This window comes from Nesoenas mayeri, assembly GCF_963082525.1.
Source record: "Nesoenas mayeri genome assembly, chromosome: W".
NCBI classification, from domain to species: Eukaryota; Metazoa; Chordata; class Aves; order Columbiformes; family Columbidae; genus Nesoenas; species Nesoenas mayeri.
Genome location: NC_137553.1, coordinates 16203103 through 16219372, shown reverse-complemented (window position 1 = coordinate 16219372; position 16270 = coordinate 16203103). Strand labels below are relative to the sequence as shown.

Below are 16270 nucleotides of genomic sequence, written 5' to 3'. Positions count from 1 at the left end.
CAAAGCTCACCCAGTCCAACCCCTGCCATGAGCAGGGACATCTTCACCCAGATCAGGTTGCTCAGAGCCCCATCCAGCCTGGCCTGGGATGTCTCCAGGGATGGGGCATCCACCACCTCTCTGGGCAACCTGGGCCAGGCTCTCACCACCCTCAGGGGCAACAATTTCTTCCTCATGTCCAGCCTGAATCTCCCCTCCTTTAGTTTAAAACCATCACCCTTTGTCCTATCGCAACAGGCCCAGCTAAAAAGTCTGTCTCCATCTTTCTTATAGTCCCCTTTTAAGTATTGAAAGGTCACAATAAGTTCTCCCTGAGCCTTCTCTTCTCTAGTCTATGCATGGGGAAAAATAAAACTTACCTCCTCTGTCTTCATGAGGATTAATTACACATATTCAGCAATGCCACATCCTCTGAAACTGCTTGTATATCCTTAATTCCCCTCCCAAGCCCAAACCAACTTCTCAGTCAGTTTTTCCTTCTGTGTCATCCACTGTTCAGGTCCAGCTCCTCACAGACCTGAAAACAATTGGAGTTTACCAGAAGACACACTACACAAATAACTATTTTTACCTATTATGGAACTGGTCCAAATTTTCTCCTTTATTCTCCTAACACTTGTTCTGCTGTCAAGCAACCTGCAGGTTTCTTGTTCAACCGGCAGCCCTCAGGGCAAGATGAGTCCTCTGAAAACCAGAATAACTCACCCAGCCAGCCCTATCTACCCAAACATCCCACAAAGTGCTTGGGGAGAAAGGTGAATATTGTCAGGGTAATTGCTCCAAAAGCTTTGCTCAGAGGCTTGGGAAAGGCCTTTGAAGTGACCTAAGATGATTAAAAAAACATGAAATCACAGAGCGCAGAATATTCGACTCTTTCAAGTACTTTGAAAATCTGGGAAATACCAAGGGGAGCAAGTGTTTCAGGACTGGCGTGAGAGTTGACACTTCAAGAGGACTTCTCATGTCTCAGACGTCCTTGTTGGACTATGTGAGTCTCTGTGGACACTGCCATGGGCTAAGACAAGGGCAGAACCACCTTGAACTTCAAGAGCCAAGTAGAACAAGGTGTGAACTCCTCTTTGCACATAATGACCAAGTCCAGGTCACTAATCTTGGGGCACAGACCAGGGCCCAGCTCCACCAGTGCCACCTGGGTTGGATGGGGCAGGGACACAGCTGCACAGCAGACATGAAGCCACCTAAGGTGATGCTACCTGGTGGTCCAGCACGGACCTTAACACATGTGGGAAGATACAGGCAAGACACGAGGAAGAAATTTTTTACACACTAGATGAACTTTGAAGGTCCCTTCCAACCCAAACCATTCTATGACTACAGTACCAGAGCTGAATCTTATCTTCACTGAAGCCTCCCACAATGTCATCCCTTTGCAACATGTAAATTGAACATTTTAAAAGACTCCAAGAAAGCCCCGTGAATGGACATAGTTTTGTAGGAACTTGCACATTTGGTTTAGGAGCTGGAGCTCTCCTGGTTCACCGGATCAGTGTTTTTTGTGGGTGTGGGATGGCGTTACCCTTGACTAAAGTGACCTGTTTGTTGTTTCTAGGAAGAACGGGATCACAGCAGCAGTGGGAGCACAGGATCCTGGCTGGGCTCAGACTCCAGACGTGGGTCTGGATCCAGATCCGGCAGCTGTGGGAGAAGCAGACAGTTCAGGCAATTGACCAAGGTATATCTATCTGGTAGCCACGTGCCGAAGTCGTGTCCTTTGCTTGCTGTTTACTGGAGGCATCCTCCGAATGACGTGTTCTGTGCGTGTGTCGACATGTAGGGTGTGAGTGCATGTCAGTTATGAAAGACACCTCAAAGACCTACTTAATTCATGCATAAATGGTAACGTGGCTGTAGTTGTCCTTCAGCCTCAACAATTCTCTTGAGATGTGCTGAGTGCCTTAATATTGGGAAAGAAGTCCCTAGTCAGCTGATTTAGTGAAAAGGAAATTAACTTTTTTCTTCTTTTGAAGTCTTAGTATTTTAATTTTAGGAAATTAAGAGCTGTCTGTAATTGTTTTTTGGCAAGTCTTCATTAGAAGTTGATAAATGAGTGGACGCCACATAGGTGGTGTTAAATGTTGACCTTGAGTCCAAGTGCTTTCTGTGGGAGCCATCAACAGGGCTAAATGGGGAATTACCTTCCCTCCCCGCAGAAGACTATCGGAATTTGGATTTGATTTGGTTTTAGGTCTATTCCTTAAACTCAGACCAGTGACCTCTTCTTCTGCCCACATGAGCATTGGTTGGGTCACAAGTGGTGGACACACTCTGAGAGGTTTGGATCCAGTGGTCAAATTCCTGGTCCATTCATCCATCTCATCCATTCTGGAGATCCTGAAGAAATAATTTGTCCTCCTGAGCAATGCCGTGGTGGGAGAGGACCCACAGAACTGTGTCATTGCTGAGAAGTGACACTTTTTTCTGGTAGGAACGAGACTCACCATATCTTTCTTTCTTTGAGCAGGGATAATACTGTTTTTCTCAAAACAGCTTTATTTTTCTTACGAAAACTTGCAGTTTTCAACAAGAAACGCTTTAATCGGAACCTTTTCAGACACTTTGGTATCTATCTTTTTTGTTTTCTACCAAAGTGCAGCTAGGGGGTGTAGGCAGCTGAGAAGTAGGAAAGTTGGCGGAATCTTCTCAACTGTAGAAGGAAAAAATGCTTAACAAGTAACACATGACACAGGATTATCCCTGAATTTATACCAGGGACTCAGTCAACCACTTGATGTTGTTCTATATTAATTCTAAGCACCGTGATGAGCTAACGCTTCTGCGATCATGCGATGAAGAGCGCAATTTTATATTTGTAGCAGTTTGCTGGAGAGTGGTAACGAAGAGCAGTGAGAGGAGCCGGTGGGACGCTGAGCTGGGCTTTGCAAAGCTGCAAATGCTGCCTTGGTGGGGAATTTGCTGAAGCTGCAGATGCAGGTGAACAGTCAGAGTCCCTGCGGCCAGTGGCCTTGTCCGTCCCTCTGTTTGCAGGGGCAGCTCCAGGGGTTGGATGACGTTGGATGGAGATGACATGGTTGGAGGACAGAAGTTACGGACATGAATTTAAACCATATTTGCATGTAGAATCTGCTTTACCCAATCTCTGATCTCTCCTACACACAGACTATGTGTTTTATTATACTATTTGTAATCAAGCCCAGAATAAATTGAGTGTATTTCCTATCTTTCCTCAATGTAACCTTTGTCTAGGGCTCGTATCTTAAAATACTTTATATTCTCAGTATCTCCATAGTGACATAAAAAGTTGAGAGTGTCCATTCTATGCTGAAACATTTGTTACATGTATGGAAGAGTATAAAAAAGTTTCAGAAATGGAGAAGTGTTGGTATTTATTACATCAGTTTCACCTTGAATGTACCTTCCGTAAAGCATTTAAAACAATTTGTAATGTTACTGATATTCATATATACCATGAAATTTATATTCCATAATGTTATTATAGCAAACTGATGCATGACACAGTTCTGTGTTTTGATATTTTCAGTAAGTTCCTTTTATGTGAGTGAATGATGCTTCCTAAGACATCTATAAAATAACCATTAATACTTAAACGAAAATGAGATGACCAGCTTAATAATTTAAACTCCTTGCTATAGTAGCCTAAACCATAAAACTGAACAAAAACTAAACAAACTAAAACTAAATTTCTCTGAGTATTGCTGTTATTCTTGTCAGTGTGTCTCTTAATCATCTTTCCTAGTGGCTTAATTAATTTTCAACAGTACTAACCCCTCCGTGGTGAAAATAATTATCTAAAGCTGAGGGTTGGTCATTGGGAGCTTCACATTAAAACTGCTGATGGTTATAATTGCGGTCCTGGGGGAACTGAAACGAGTCACTTCTTTTCTTAAATACATGAACTTATTTTTTTTAGCCCCGAACATGAGAATTGTTTTTTTTAAAGTCTTATTATTAAGTTTCGTTATCGTGCTGTGAGCATTTTAATGTACGTCCCGCTGTGCAGCTTCACTTGGGCAGCAAGCGTCCTCCTGCCTTGTGTGTTGAGACAGAAACCGGTATAAAAACAGGTCATCAAAGACAAAAAAAATCTTCAAATTACCATAGTGACTTGCAACTTAATGACAAGGTGTTATTGTTTGGTCCTGGTGCCATCGTGATGGAGAAGTCCTGTACTGAGCTGAACTTAAGCAACAATTTTAGGATGCAACCTGATGCATTAAGAACCTATGTTAGCTTAAATTTTTGCTATTTAATATCTTTATTGCTGATTCGGCTCATCTTTATTGCAACTGGTTACATGTTCCCGATCTTTCTTCCTGAACCCAAATACTTTATTCTTGGGAAATCCTATTTTAGATGGCTCGTTGATGGGTGCTTAAAATATCCAGTATCCATAGGAAATAGAAAAAGAGATGGATTTGTCTGCAAGAAGAGGTATCTCTTTGTTGGATTATAGCTATGAAGACCTACACATGTTTATTTTCATTATGCTACACAAGGATGCTTCTAAGAAGTTAGCAAACTAATTTCTCTCCTTGCTGGGAGAAAATTTCCCTTCCATTTGCCTCAAAGAAAAATCTCATTTTCAGTGATTGATCATGAGAATTTTAGATATTTAGGTATTTTGTTTCTTTGCAGAGACATGTTGACCTGCAGATCCTCAGAGGTTAAACTCATCATCCGTAGACCCCTTGGAGGAGACAAAAAAGGATCAATGTGGTTGTGTTTGGAGTATCTGGTGTCTAAATTTGTTGTTGTGTTGGGAATGTCTGCGAAGTGTGACCATCTGTAGGGTGCAGTGAGGATGTATAATACGTCCTGCTCGTTGGGAAAATATTGCTTATTTTATGGGCAGATTGAGTTCTGTGACTTCAGTCAGAAACGATCAATTTTTTATGAGTTTTTAGTGTCTTGGTTACTATTAATAATGTTTGAAAATGTCAGTAATTATAGGATGAGGAGTATACAGAAGCCACCTTCCCCAGCACATGTTTCGCCAGAGTGGGACCTTTTGGGTAGAAATACTTATATAATCTGAATATGTGCAAGATTATGAATAATCTGAATATGTGTAAGAAATATTGGGGGAAAATTGGTAATACAGGATTTCCTATTTGTAATGCATTTATATGTCTGTCCCATATGAGTCAAGTCTCCATGGGAAAATTCAAGGTGCTTTGCAGTTGGCTGGAAGCTTCTCAGAATTCCCACCTGATTATACCACAATGCTTTTGCTTCTCAGGGGAAGGAACCATCACCTTCTCATTGGTGGGACGTGTATCAGAATAACCGTGTGAGCTCATTTGCTGGTGTACATGGCTGAGATGGCACGATGCGGGGTTCTGATGTTTTCTGCCTGTTGTTAGAGCAAGGAGAAGTCATACCACCATGATTCCTTGAAGAAGTAGGATGGCTTTCCTCATCCTTTTTGGTGACAGCAGGCTCTGAGAGCTGCTGGCAAAGAGTATCTCCATCCCTGGAGACATTCAAAAGCCATTTAGATGTGATCTTGGGCACCTGGTTTGACCAGAAGAGCTCCAGAGGTTCCTTCCTACCTCAATTGGTGTGTGACTCTGAAGTTGGGCATCTTCATGATGGGGATGTCAACTTGCCCACCAGACCTTGGTGGGTCTTGGAAGTTGTGGACTGTGGAGTAGGAGAACAGGGATGGAATCAGAGCTGAACCTACATGTTGTCTGCTCCGTGTTGTCCACAGCTTTGTGTCCCCAAGGCTGAAACTGGGTCACCCTTTGCCTTCACAATGCATTTTTGCAGAGGGTGAGGGGACTTTGCGTTGCAGTGAGTGTGGATTCACCCAGAGAAGCAGAGCTGGGACATCTCCATGGCCGACAGTGGGAGAGGCTGTGCCGTGGTCCGGATTGCGCCACGTACCTTCCATGAGTAATCACCTTTCCCTCCCTTCTAGAACAGCAACAAGGAGACGTCCCTTGACATGCTGGGCACAGACATCTGGGCTGCCAACACCTTTGACTCCTTCAGGTAAGCCAGGTTTAAAACACGATCAATCTACTTCAAGCATCCTACATGCTTAGGATGGGTTTGCAGTCCAGACATCTGAAACCAGTACCAATATTGATACCTAAAATCAGCAACTAGTAATAAAATAAGTCTATGCGAATAAGGGTCATAGATTTTAGGCATTTACTAAGTTAATAAGAATAAGGTTCACAGCTCTTAGGTGTTAGGCACTTGCTAGGAGTTAAGTCACAAGGATGGTATTTGTTAAGATAAGCAGGAGAAGGTTAGAAGACAATGCCCTTGTTCTCAGAAGACAAGGTGGTGACACCAATGCAAGCAGGTTACAAGCCGAATAACAAAGAGATGTGATGCAGATGCAAAAGATTTATTGGAAATGTAATGAATATGTATGATCTGTGTGGATATAACCTGTGCCTGGGCATTGTTCGGGGCCCACACTAGGCAAAAACGATTCCCATGGGAGCCGACGCATCAATAAAGGATGCTTGCTTCTAAAATTGTAACTTGATTTGGTTTTAGAAGGTTGGGTTTTTTTTTAATTAGCTGATTGACAGTATCAATATGATTACTTGTAGCTGCCCAGGCAAGACTTAAGGCAAGGATGGGTTGGTCGGGGCTTTGGGCAGCCTGGTCTAGTGGAAAGTGTCCCTGACTATGGCAGGGGTGTTGAAACCTGATGATCTTTAAGGTCCCTTCCAACCCAAACCATTCTATGATTTTACTCTTCCATTAATTGGCCGTGCAATCACGTGTTGGCTTCGCAGCTGCTGGGAAGAGCTCTTCAACTGCTGCTCTGATGTGGGGAAAGTGGTGGAATATGCTTTTTGTCCAGTTTTACGCATCTCTCTGTGCCTGCAAGAGTCTACAGGGGTTGAGTTCCCACCTGGGACTTGTTCCAGGCCGTTGGAGTGGGCAGGTTGTGCAGGACCAGAGAGAACATCTCCATGGCATGGACCAGACCTCTCTCTACCTGTTGTAATATCTCCTTGCTACAGAGAGCATGTAGAGCTTGCAAAGTGTGTGCTGCATGAGACATCAAAACTTGGGGTTTAGAGCAAGCAGCAGGAGCTCAGCATCTCAAAAAAAAACCCAGAAGAAATTAAAAGAAACATGATGCAGCAGCGTGAAGGTTAGAGTTCCACATTCATGTGCTCTGCAGCAGGCAGTGGTGCTTCCAGAAGCACCAGCTTTCCTCATTTACAGGCTCCAATGTGCCCTCTGCTCTTCACCTCAGTGGTGTTTAATCACTAGTGGAGCTTCTTGCTTTGTTTTTCCCTTTCTTTCTTTGTTTTTTTTTTTCCCTGTTTTTCTCTCCTAGTGGCGTGACGTGGGACTCGCAGCCTGAAAAACTCGATTTCACCCAGTTTCACAGGAAGCTGCGGAACACCTCCAAACACCTGTTGCCTCACATAGACAGAGAAGGGTGAGTGTCATGTGTGCGATACTAGCAACATTTCTAACTTCTCCCTTGCTCTAGGAACACCAGCTTGGTCTCATGGCTCATGGAGGACATGGGGAAGAGGCTCTGGACCATGTCCGGGGTTTGAGGATGCCACGATCAGTCTGTCTTGCTCTTCTATCATCTGATTTTGGGCTGGAGCAGAGCTGCTTGCTGTATTTTGCATTGCTTGATAGGGTTCATTCTTTAAACCACATTGGCTCTAAGTCTCTTAGATCCAAGTCTCCTGGATTCACATCTCCTAGATCCAAGTCCTCTAGATTGAAATATCTCTGAATATTGGAGGAAAGATCCTGGCGTTGTGCTGATCCCAGTTACAGTTCCCACAAGTTCTCTCCAGCAAGACTTCAGGGAAGGAGAGAACATCAACCTATTTTTCACTGACTATCACCACTTTTGCCTTTTCTAGCTCTTTCCTAAGCATGGTTGGAGCTGGCTGGTCTTCATCCAGGTCTGTGCTGCCCATGGCTGCATATTCAGTCAGCTGATCGGAGCCAGCCCAGCGAGAGCCGGAGCCGGCGGGGTTCAGCCAACCACGAGGTTCAGCCGAGATTAGGAAGCTCAGAGGGAAACATACAGGGACAGCGTGATTCCCGGCGGGTCCCCATCCCCAAAGCCCCAGCAGCCATTGCGAGAGAGCGGCTGACGTGGTGGGGGGCGTTCCCACGGTGACGGCGACCACACCTCCTCCTCTTACCTTGAAAAGTCCTTTGGGAGGGCAGCCACTAGTCGCTGCCCACCAGGCGCAGGGAGAGGCAACCAGCTTGTGTAGCGGGTGAGTCCCACCCACACTGTGCTGCAGCAGCGGGTGTGGCAGCTTGTGCAACAGGGTGCAGAGAGCACTTGTTGCTTGTCAGCCCCTCTAACTTATTGCCAGCATCCCAGACTGCTGACGACCATGGTCGCCTCCAGGAGGAGAGCTTGTCCCAAACAGACGGTGGCAATGCAGACTGAGGTTCTGTCCCGAACGGTGGCTGTTCAGGTCTCCGGCTGCAGGGAGTGCCAGAGCCTGCTGCTGCCGGGGAAGGGAGGCCAGCACTCCACCTGTGTGAGGTGTGAGCAGGTGCAAGATCTGCTCGACATGGTTGTGAAGCTTAAGGAGGAGGTTGAGACGCTGAGGACCATCAGGGAGTGCGAAAGGGAGATCGACTGGTGGAGTAACACCATGACGTGCCAGTCGGAAAGGTCCCAGGGAGGTACCCCCCAAAAGGAAATGGACCTCCTGTCCTCTCGGACAGAGGCGGAAGCCCTGAGACGGCCCCACCCTTGTTGCTGTCGGGCAGAGGTAGGGGACCTAAAAGACAACGAGGGTTGGAAGTGTATTCCGGTTCGGCGTCACGGGCAGCCCCCCTCCCTGCCTCCTTTGTCTCCCCAGGTGCCCCTCCGTAATAGGTTTGAGGCCCTGGATCTTGAAGAAGAGGTAGGTGAGGAGCCGGTGCCAAGCCTGCCTACAAGATCACATAGGAAGAGGCGGTTGACTCCACAACTTAAGACTGCCTCTGATAAGAAAGAAAGAAGGGTGATAGTAATAGGAAATTCCCTTCTGAAAGGAACAGAGGGCCCAATATGCAGAGTTGACCCTCATCTTAGGGAAGTTTGTAGTCTACCTGGAGCTCGGATCAAGGATATCGCTAGAGAGCTCCCCAAACTGGTGCACCCGACAGACTACTACCCGCTGCTGGTCTTCCAGACAGATGGGGAGGAAGCTGCTTCCCGTAGTCTGAGGGGAATGAAGAACGATTTCAAGGTCTTGGGAAGGATGGTGAAAGACTCAGGGGCTCAAGTGATCTTCTCTTCACTCCTTCCATCTTCAAGTGACGATGTGGGATGGAATAGGAAAATTCATTCTCTAAATGGTTGGCTCCAAGAGTGGTGCTACAGACAGGGCTTTGGATTTTTTGATAGTGGTTGGTTCTATAAGACACCAGTTCGGACAGTGTCACGCGGGAAAGGTTTATCTCATAGGAGCAAAAGGATGCTGGGGCAGGAATTAGCTGGGCTCATTTGGAGAGCTTTAAACTAGGCTCGAAGGGGCATGAGGTTGTAGCTGGGCTTGTCCCAGTGGGGCAGCATTCTAAAACTGATGAGGGCTGGGTGGCCTCCTATGCCCCTAGGGAGAAATGGGTGTGCTCTGCTCGCTCCCTGAAATGCCTCTACACCAATGCGCACAGCATCGGGAATAAGCAGGAGGAGTTAGAATCCTATGTTCGATCAGGAGATTATGATCTGGTGTCAACTACAGAAACATGGTGAGACAGTTCACATGACTGGAATGTGGTCATGGATGGCTATGACCTTTTCAGAAAAGACAGGCCAGCCAGGCGTGGTGGTGGAGTTGCTCTCTATGTGAGAGACCAACTACAATGTACTAAATTCTGCCCGGGAGTGGATGATGAGCCAGTTGAGAGTGTATGGGTCAGGATCAAGGGGCAGGCTGGCAGGGGTGACACTGTTGTGGGCGTCTGTTACAGGCCACCAGATCAGGCTGAGGAAGTTGATGAGGCCTTCTATGGGCAGCTGAGAGTGGCCTCACAGTCACAGGCCCTGGTTGTTGTGGGTGATTTTAACTTCCCTGATGTTTGCTGGAAGGACCATTCAGCCAGCCAGCCACAGTCCAGGAGGTTCCTCCAGTGCATTGATGATAACTTCCTCATGCAGATGGTGGAGGACCCGACCAGGAGAGGTGCACTGCTGGATCTCATCCTCACTAACAAGGAGGGTCTGGTCAAAGCAGTAAAGGTTGAGGGCTGCCTGGGTTGCAGTGACCACGAGATGGTGGAGTTAAGCATCTTGTGTGGCAGGAACAGAATAGCAAGTAGAATTGCAACCCTGGACTTTAGCAGGGCTAACTTTGGCCTTTTCAAGCAATTGCTGGGGGAAATCCCATGGGCAAGACTGCTTGAAGGAAAAGGGGCCCAAGAGAGCTGGATTGCATTCAGAGATTGCTTCTTCCACGCTCAGGATCAGAGCATCCCCACACGTAGGAAGTCAAGGAAGGGAGCCAGGAGGCCTGCGTGGTTGAATAGGGATCTGTTTGGTATGCTCAAGCAGAAGAGGAGAGTTTACAGATCATGGAAGCAGGGGCTGGCCACTTGGGAAGAATATAAGGCTGCTGTTAGAGGATGTAGGAAGGCAGCTAGGATAGCCAAGGCCTCCTTAGAATTACAGCTGGTGAGAGGGGTCAAGGACAGCAAAAAGAACTTTTTCAAATACATAGTGGATAAAACTAATACCAGAGGCAATGTAGGCCCACTGAGGAATGGGGTGGGTGCCCTGGTGGCAGAAGATACAGAGAAGGCAGAGTTACTGAATGCCTTCTTTGTCTCTGTCTACTCTGCCGGAGGCTGTCCTGGGGAGCCCTGTACCCCTGAGACCCCGGATGAAGCCAGGTCAATGGAGGAGTTTGCTTTAGTCGATGAGGACTGGGTTAGGGACCAATTAAATAGTCTGGACATCCATAAATCCATGGGTCCAGATGGAATGCATCCGCGGGTGCTGAGGGAGCTGGCTGAAGTCATTGCTGGACCGCTCTCCATCATCTTTGCCAAATCTTGGGAAACGGGAGAGGTGCCCAAGGACTGGAGGAAAGCAAATGTCACTCCAATCTTCAAAAAGGGCAAGAAGGAGGACCCGGGTAATTATAGACCGGTCAGCCTCACCTCTGTCCCTGGGAAAGTAATGGAACAGCTTATCCTTGGTGCCATCTCAAGGCATATCAAGGATAAGAGGGTTATTAGGGGCAGTCAGCATGGCTTTACCAAGGGTAGGTCATGCTTGACCAACCTCATAGCCTTTTATGAGAATGTAACAGGGTGGATGGATGATGGCAGAGCGGTGGATGTGGTCTACCTTGACTTCAGTAAAGCCTTTGACACAGTCTCCCACAGCATCCTAGTTGCTAAGTTAAGGAGGTGTGGTCTAGACAATAGAGTAGTGAGGTGGGTTACAAACTGGCTTAAGGAGAGAAGCCAGAGAGTGGTAGTCAATGGTGCGGAGTCTAGTTGGAGGCCAGTATCTAGTGGAGTGCCTCAGGGGTCATACTGGGGCCAGTATTATTCAATGTATTCATTAACGATTTAGACGAGGGACTAGAGTGTACTATCAGCAAGTTTGCTGATGACACTAAGCTGGGAGGAGTGGCTGACACGCCAGAAGGCTGTGCTGCCATCCAGCGAGACCTGGACAGGCTGGAGAGTTGGGCGGGGAATAACCTGATGAAATTTAACAAGGAAAAGTGTAGAGTCCTGCATCTGGGCAGGAAAAACCCCAGGTTCCAGTATAGGTTGGGAAATTACATATTAGAGAGCAGTGTAGGGGAAGGGACCTGGGGGTCCTGGTGGACAACAGGATGACCATGAGCCAGTACTGTGCCCTTGTGGCCAGGAAGGCCAATGGCATCCTGGGGTGTATTAGAAGGGGGGTGGTTAGTAGATCGAGAGAGGTCCTCCTTCCCCTCTACTCTGCCCTGGTGAGACCACATCTGGAATATTGTGTTTAGTTCTGGGCCCCTCAGTTCAAGAAGGACAGGGAACTGCTGGAGAGGGTCCAGTGTAGGGCAACAAAGATGATTAAGGGAGTGGAGCACCTCCCTTATGAGGAAAGGCTGAGGGAGCTGGGTCTCTTTAGTTTGGAGAAGAGGAGACTGAGGGGTGACCTTATTAATGTTTATAAATATATAAAGGGTGAGTGCCACGAGGATGGAGCCAGGCTCTTCTCGGTGGCAGACAATGATAGGACAAGGGGTAATGGGATCAAGCTGGAACACAAGAGGTTCCACTTAAATTTGAGAAAAAACTTCTTCTCAGTAAGGGTGACAGAGCACTGGAACAGGCTGCCCAGGGAGGTTGTGGAGTCTCCTTCTCTGGAGACATTCAAGACCCACCTGGACATGTTCCTGTGCCACCTCACCTAGGCATTCCTGCTCCAGCAGGAGGATTGGACTAGATGATCTTTTGAGGTCCCTTCCAATCCCAAACATACTGTGATACTGTGATCTTGAAGGTCTCTTCCAACCAAAATGATTCTATAATTCTATGTTCTGCCCCTGGTTCTTGGGTACTGTGAATGCCCAGGGTGCAAACAAGTAGAAAAAGCAGGACAGAGAGGAGATACTTAATCACTTCTAGATATTACATCTGTAAAAATCCAATAATAATTAGTGTATGTGCAGTAAAGTTAAACAGATGCCACGAGAACAAGCAACGTGTCTTCCTAAATGCAGGTCATGTATGTAACTTACACTAGAATAGAGGGAGCACAACCAAATTTTTTATTTTTTAACTTTTCAAGTTATTTCTGTTTTTTTTTTTTTTTAACATGCTAGCTGTGCAATGAAAAATTTAATAGGAAAAAAAAAAATGGAAAGATGCTGTTCAGAACGTGTTTCTACCCTTCAAACACCAGAGACCATTTTGTTCCTGATCGCTTGCCCAAGGTTGGCCAGTAATTGCATCCAGCTGATTGACCTCAAGTGTCTTTTGCTGGGCTGAAGCATTTTCCTCCAGAAAAACATTGGATTTTATTTGCAGATACTGAGTTTGGTGCTATGAAGTGGAGTGGTTAAGGAAAACAAGACAACTTTACCTCATTTCTGACCTGAATTTATCCACCTTTCATTTCCAGCATTAGCTCTTGCTGTGATTTACCTCTTCCAGTTCAAACCAGCTTTTGTAGCTGATATTTTTCTCTTCATTCCAGGTATCTTCCAAACCCCGTTTATCACTTTAGTTTTTCCCAGGACTCTAAGATTAAATTTCTCAACCACCTCTTTTGAGTTCAGGCTCAGCTGTGCCTCCTCACCCCCCCCATATATATTTTTTTTTCTTTACAGATATATATATATACACACATATCTATATATACACACATATACACACAGACATTTTTGCCTTTTCAAATCGAAGTCACTGTTTCATCTGTGAGGGCAAGTCCACCTTTGAACACCTCTGGTTTCCAATAAATTGATTAGAGTACTAGTTAAAATAAGCATTTCCATTCAGCTTGGTGGTTTTTCAAGCCTGGTACCTCAGCACATTCCATTTTTCTGCCTTTTTTATTACCCCATTTGCTGTAATTCCACCAAGATCTGTTGTTCTCTGACTTCAAGGCACTAATTACCTGGACCTGCTGCTATCAAAGTTTCTGTCTAATATATATTATTTAATAATATGTCACTAATTGACCAAAAAATACATTATCATTCTTGCATTATAAAAATAGTTTATAAATGTAGAAGGATATTTATTGACTGTTTTTTCTTCTGTATCATTACAAACTCCCTGCATCCAGCTAGTAATTATCTTTGGATTTTTTTTTTTCCTTTCTTATTACAAGAAAATCCTTCATCTACCAACTATGTGTTTGGTCTGTCAGTGCTCAGCTTCTCACTCCCTTTTTTTTTCACATTTCAAACTGTATGTTTGTATTTTATATCGATCACTGTTTGCTGTCCGCAATGGACGTTTGTGCTTTTTCATTGACACCTTTCTCAGCAGGGGAACAGGAGCTCCTGTGGAGACTAACAAATGAGCAATTCTTCAAAGGAAACAGTTTTCATTACATTTTTGTATCCTCATTTGTTTTGTATTGTATTGTTTTGTTTTTTTTCCAGGTGGGTTGAGCTTTCAGTTTTACTTGGTCTGAGAATCAAATCCCCCAACGTTTCTGCTTGGAACTGCTTTTGATTTTCTCACTGCTACTATTACCCAAAGCATTTGAATGCTGTGGTGGATGGCGCAGATGGAGAGGACTGGGAAAAACATTTAATTTTGTATTAATGGCTTTACACCCACGTGGGACTGTTTTAGAGAGACAGCTCGCTCACTTCTGAGAGCTACTTTGTTTTCATGAGAGTCCTTTGCAGGATGAACTGATCTTCCCCATGTGCCATAATAGAAAATGAACTTTGCCTCCAGCGAGGTTTCACTCAATTTGCTTTTTGTTTTCTTCCTGCCACAGGCTTGGAAAAGGGAAATACGAGGACGGCAACAGCATCAACTTGAACGACATAGAGAAAGTCCTTCCAGTGTGGCAGGTAGGTGACAAGGACATCTCCTCATAGTACGGTGGAGACCAGAAGCTTTTCTGCCTTACTTTTCTTTAGGAAACCTTTCCCAGAAGCGGAAAACCTTTCCCCCAAGTGGGAAACCCTTCCAAAAAGTGGGAAAACCTGGGCTGGATTCTCTGAGCTCTTTGGTCTTTGTGATGGATAATTCTGCAGTGATTTCAGCAAGTACTGGGCAAGGGTAGTTACCACAGAGACTTCATTGGGAGGCAAAACGTTGAAGGCAGTATATATATACAGACAAATATACATATATTTATACCCGTACATGGACACAGGGCTCATATATTTTAGGAAAGGAGGTTCTGAAAAGCATCAAGGCTCCTGAAAGCTCCAAAATAAATTGTGGCCGAGAAGCCAGTGGTGATGATGTGCTGATCCAGATGTTTCCCCTATGGGGTGCGTGTGTGTTTATATGCGATGCTCATCGACTTGTACGTTTTCTCTATCCTGTTTCTTCTCCAAGTCTGTCTCTACAACCTGATTTTAGTAATTCTGCTTAAATGACATTTGGTGCTCGAAAGTTGGGGAATGACAGGACGAGGCCTTCAGTTAAGAAATCCTATTGAATAGGTCAGTTTGTCAGAATCATATAATTTTTCACTTTCCAGAGCCCTAGTCCTCAAAGTAGCTGACGGGCAAGTTTCTGAGGGTGCTCGGCACGATTTTGTTGAATTCTCCCCTTTCCCTGCAGAAGGAAAGGACGGAGACATCTCATGTGCTGCAGCAGCGTCGCCCTTTTCTGTGCTGAGCAAAGAGCTCGCTGGGCTCCTTACTCATGCACTATGAGAAGGAAAAGCTTTGCTCGTCCTGCAAACCGTGTGATGATCCGCTTTACTGTTTCTTTTGGATGAGGTAGCTGGCACTAAATACACAAACCAGTGGAAGGAGTGGAGAAGAGTTGCTGATTTTGGCAGCATCCTTGGTATGTCTGGACTTTAGGTCACAGGGAGAAAACATCAGTCAGCTGATACAGACCCCAGTAATTCTGCAAACTAAGGTTATCTTCCCTGAGGAATAATTGGAAATAGCCTCAAGTTGCACCAAGGGAGGTTTAGATTGGTTAAGAGGGAAAATTTCTTCCTGGAAAGGGCTGTCAGGCATTGGAACATGTGAGGGCGAAAACTCATGGACTCCACACAATCCAATATGAATTCAAGCAAAGCCATTTATTACAGAAACAAGCCTCCTTATATATGCAGTTATTTCCTGATCACGCATCCATGCACCAAGCATGCATTAGCTGATTGGATATTGTCCATGTTCACGAGCTGTCCACGCGCTGGAGTCTCACTGCTGATAGGTCTGTTGATTTACATCTTGTTGAGGCCCTGTTATTGTAGAACTGCCTCACTCCCACAGCAGGTCCTGTTTTCAGCTTTCAAAGTGGCCTTGAAATTCCTTTGGGCCTGGCTAGTTCAGAAATAAATCTCCATCTAATAGTAACCCATCCACACAACAACCTCAAGAAAATCCCTCAAATTTCCCACAGGAACAGGCTGCCCAGGGCAGTGGTGGAGTCACCATCCCTGGAGGGGTTGAACAGATGCAGAGATAAGGTTCTCAGGGACATGGGTTAGTGCCAGGGTTGAGTTAACGGTGGGACTTGATGATATTGAGGGTCTTTTCCAACCAAAATGATTCTATGAATCTTTGGTGCGAGGAACTGACATTCTCCTCTAGGGTTTGTCTTTTATAATTGACAGCTACAAAATACGCCAGGTCCTCTTGGTCTGGTTGTCTCCTCATCC

The 16270-nt window shown here is 45.5% G+C and overlaps 1 protein-coding gene across 2 annotated transcripts in view; it reads left to right on the top strand.

Annotated features, from left to right (window-relative positions):
• Positions 1-16270, top strand: part of LOC308051452 (CBP80/20-dependent translation initiation factor-like) — a gene marked incomplete at its 3' end in the record, with an annotated part of 136249 nt that overhangs the window by 20472 nt on the left and 99507 nt on the right. Inside the window, exons 3-6 of one of the 2 annotated variants that reach the window (XM_080361888.1) lie at positions 1571-1693; positions 5924-5997; positions 7316-7420; positions 14414-14489. In XM_080361888.1, coding sequence (XP_080218014.1) covers positions 1571-1693; positions 5924-5997; positions 7316-7420; positions 14414-14489 — 378 coding nt within the window. The remainder of the gene's footprint in view (positions 1-1570; positions 1694-5923; positions 5998-7315; positions 7421-14413; positions 14490-16270) is intronic. The other variant, XM_080361889.1, reaches the window with a different exon arrangement.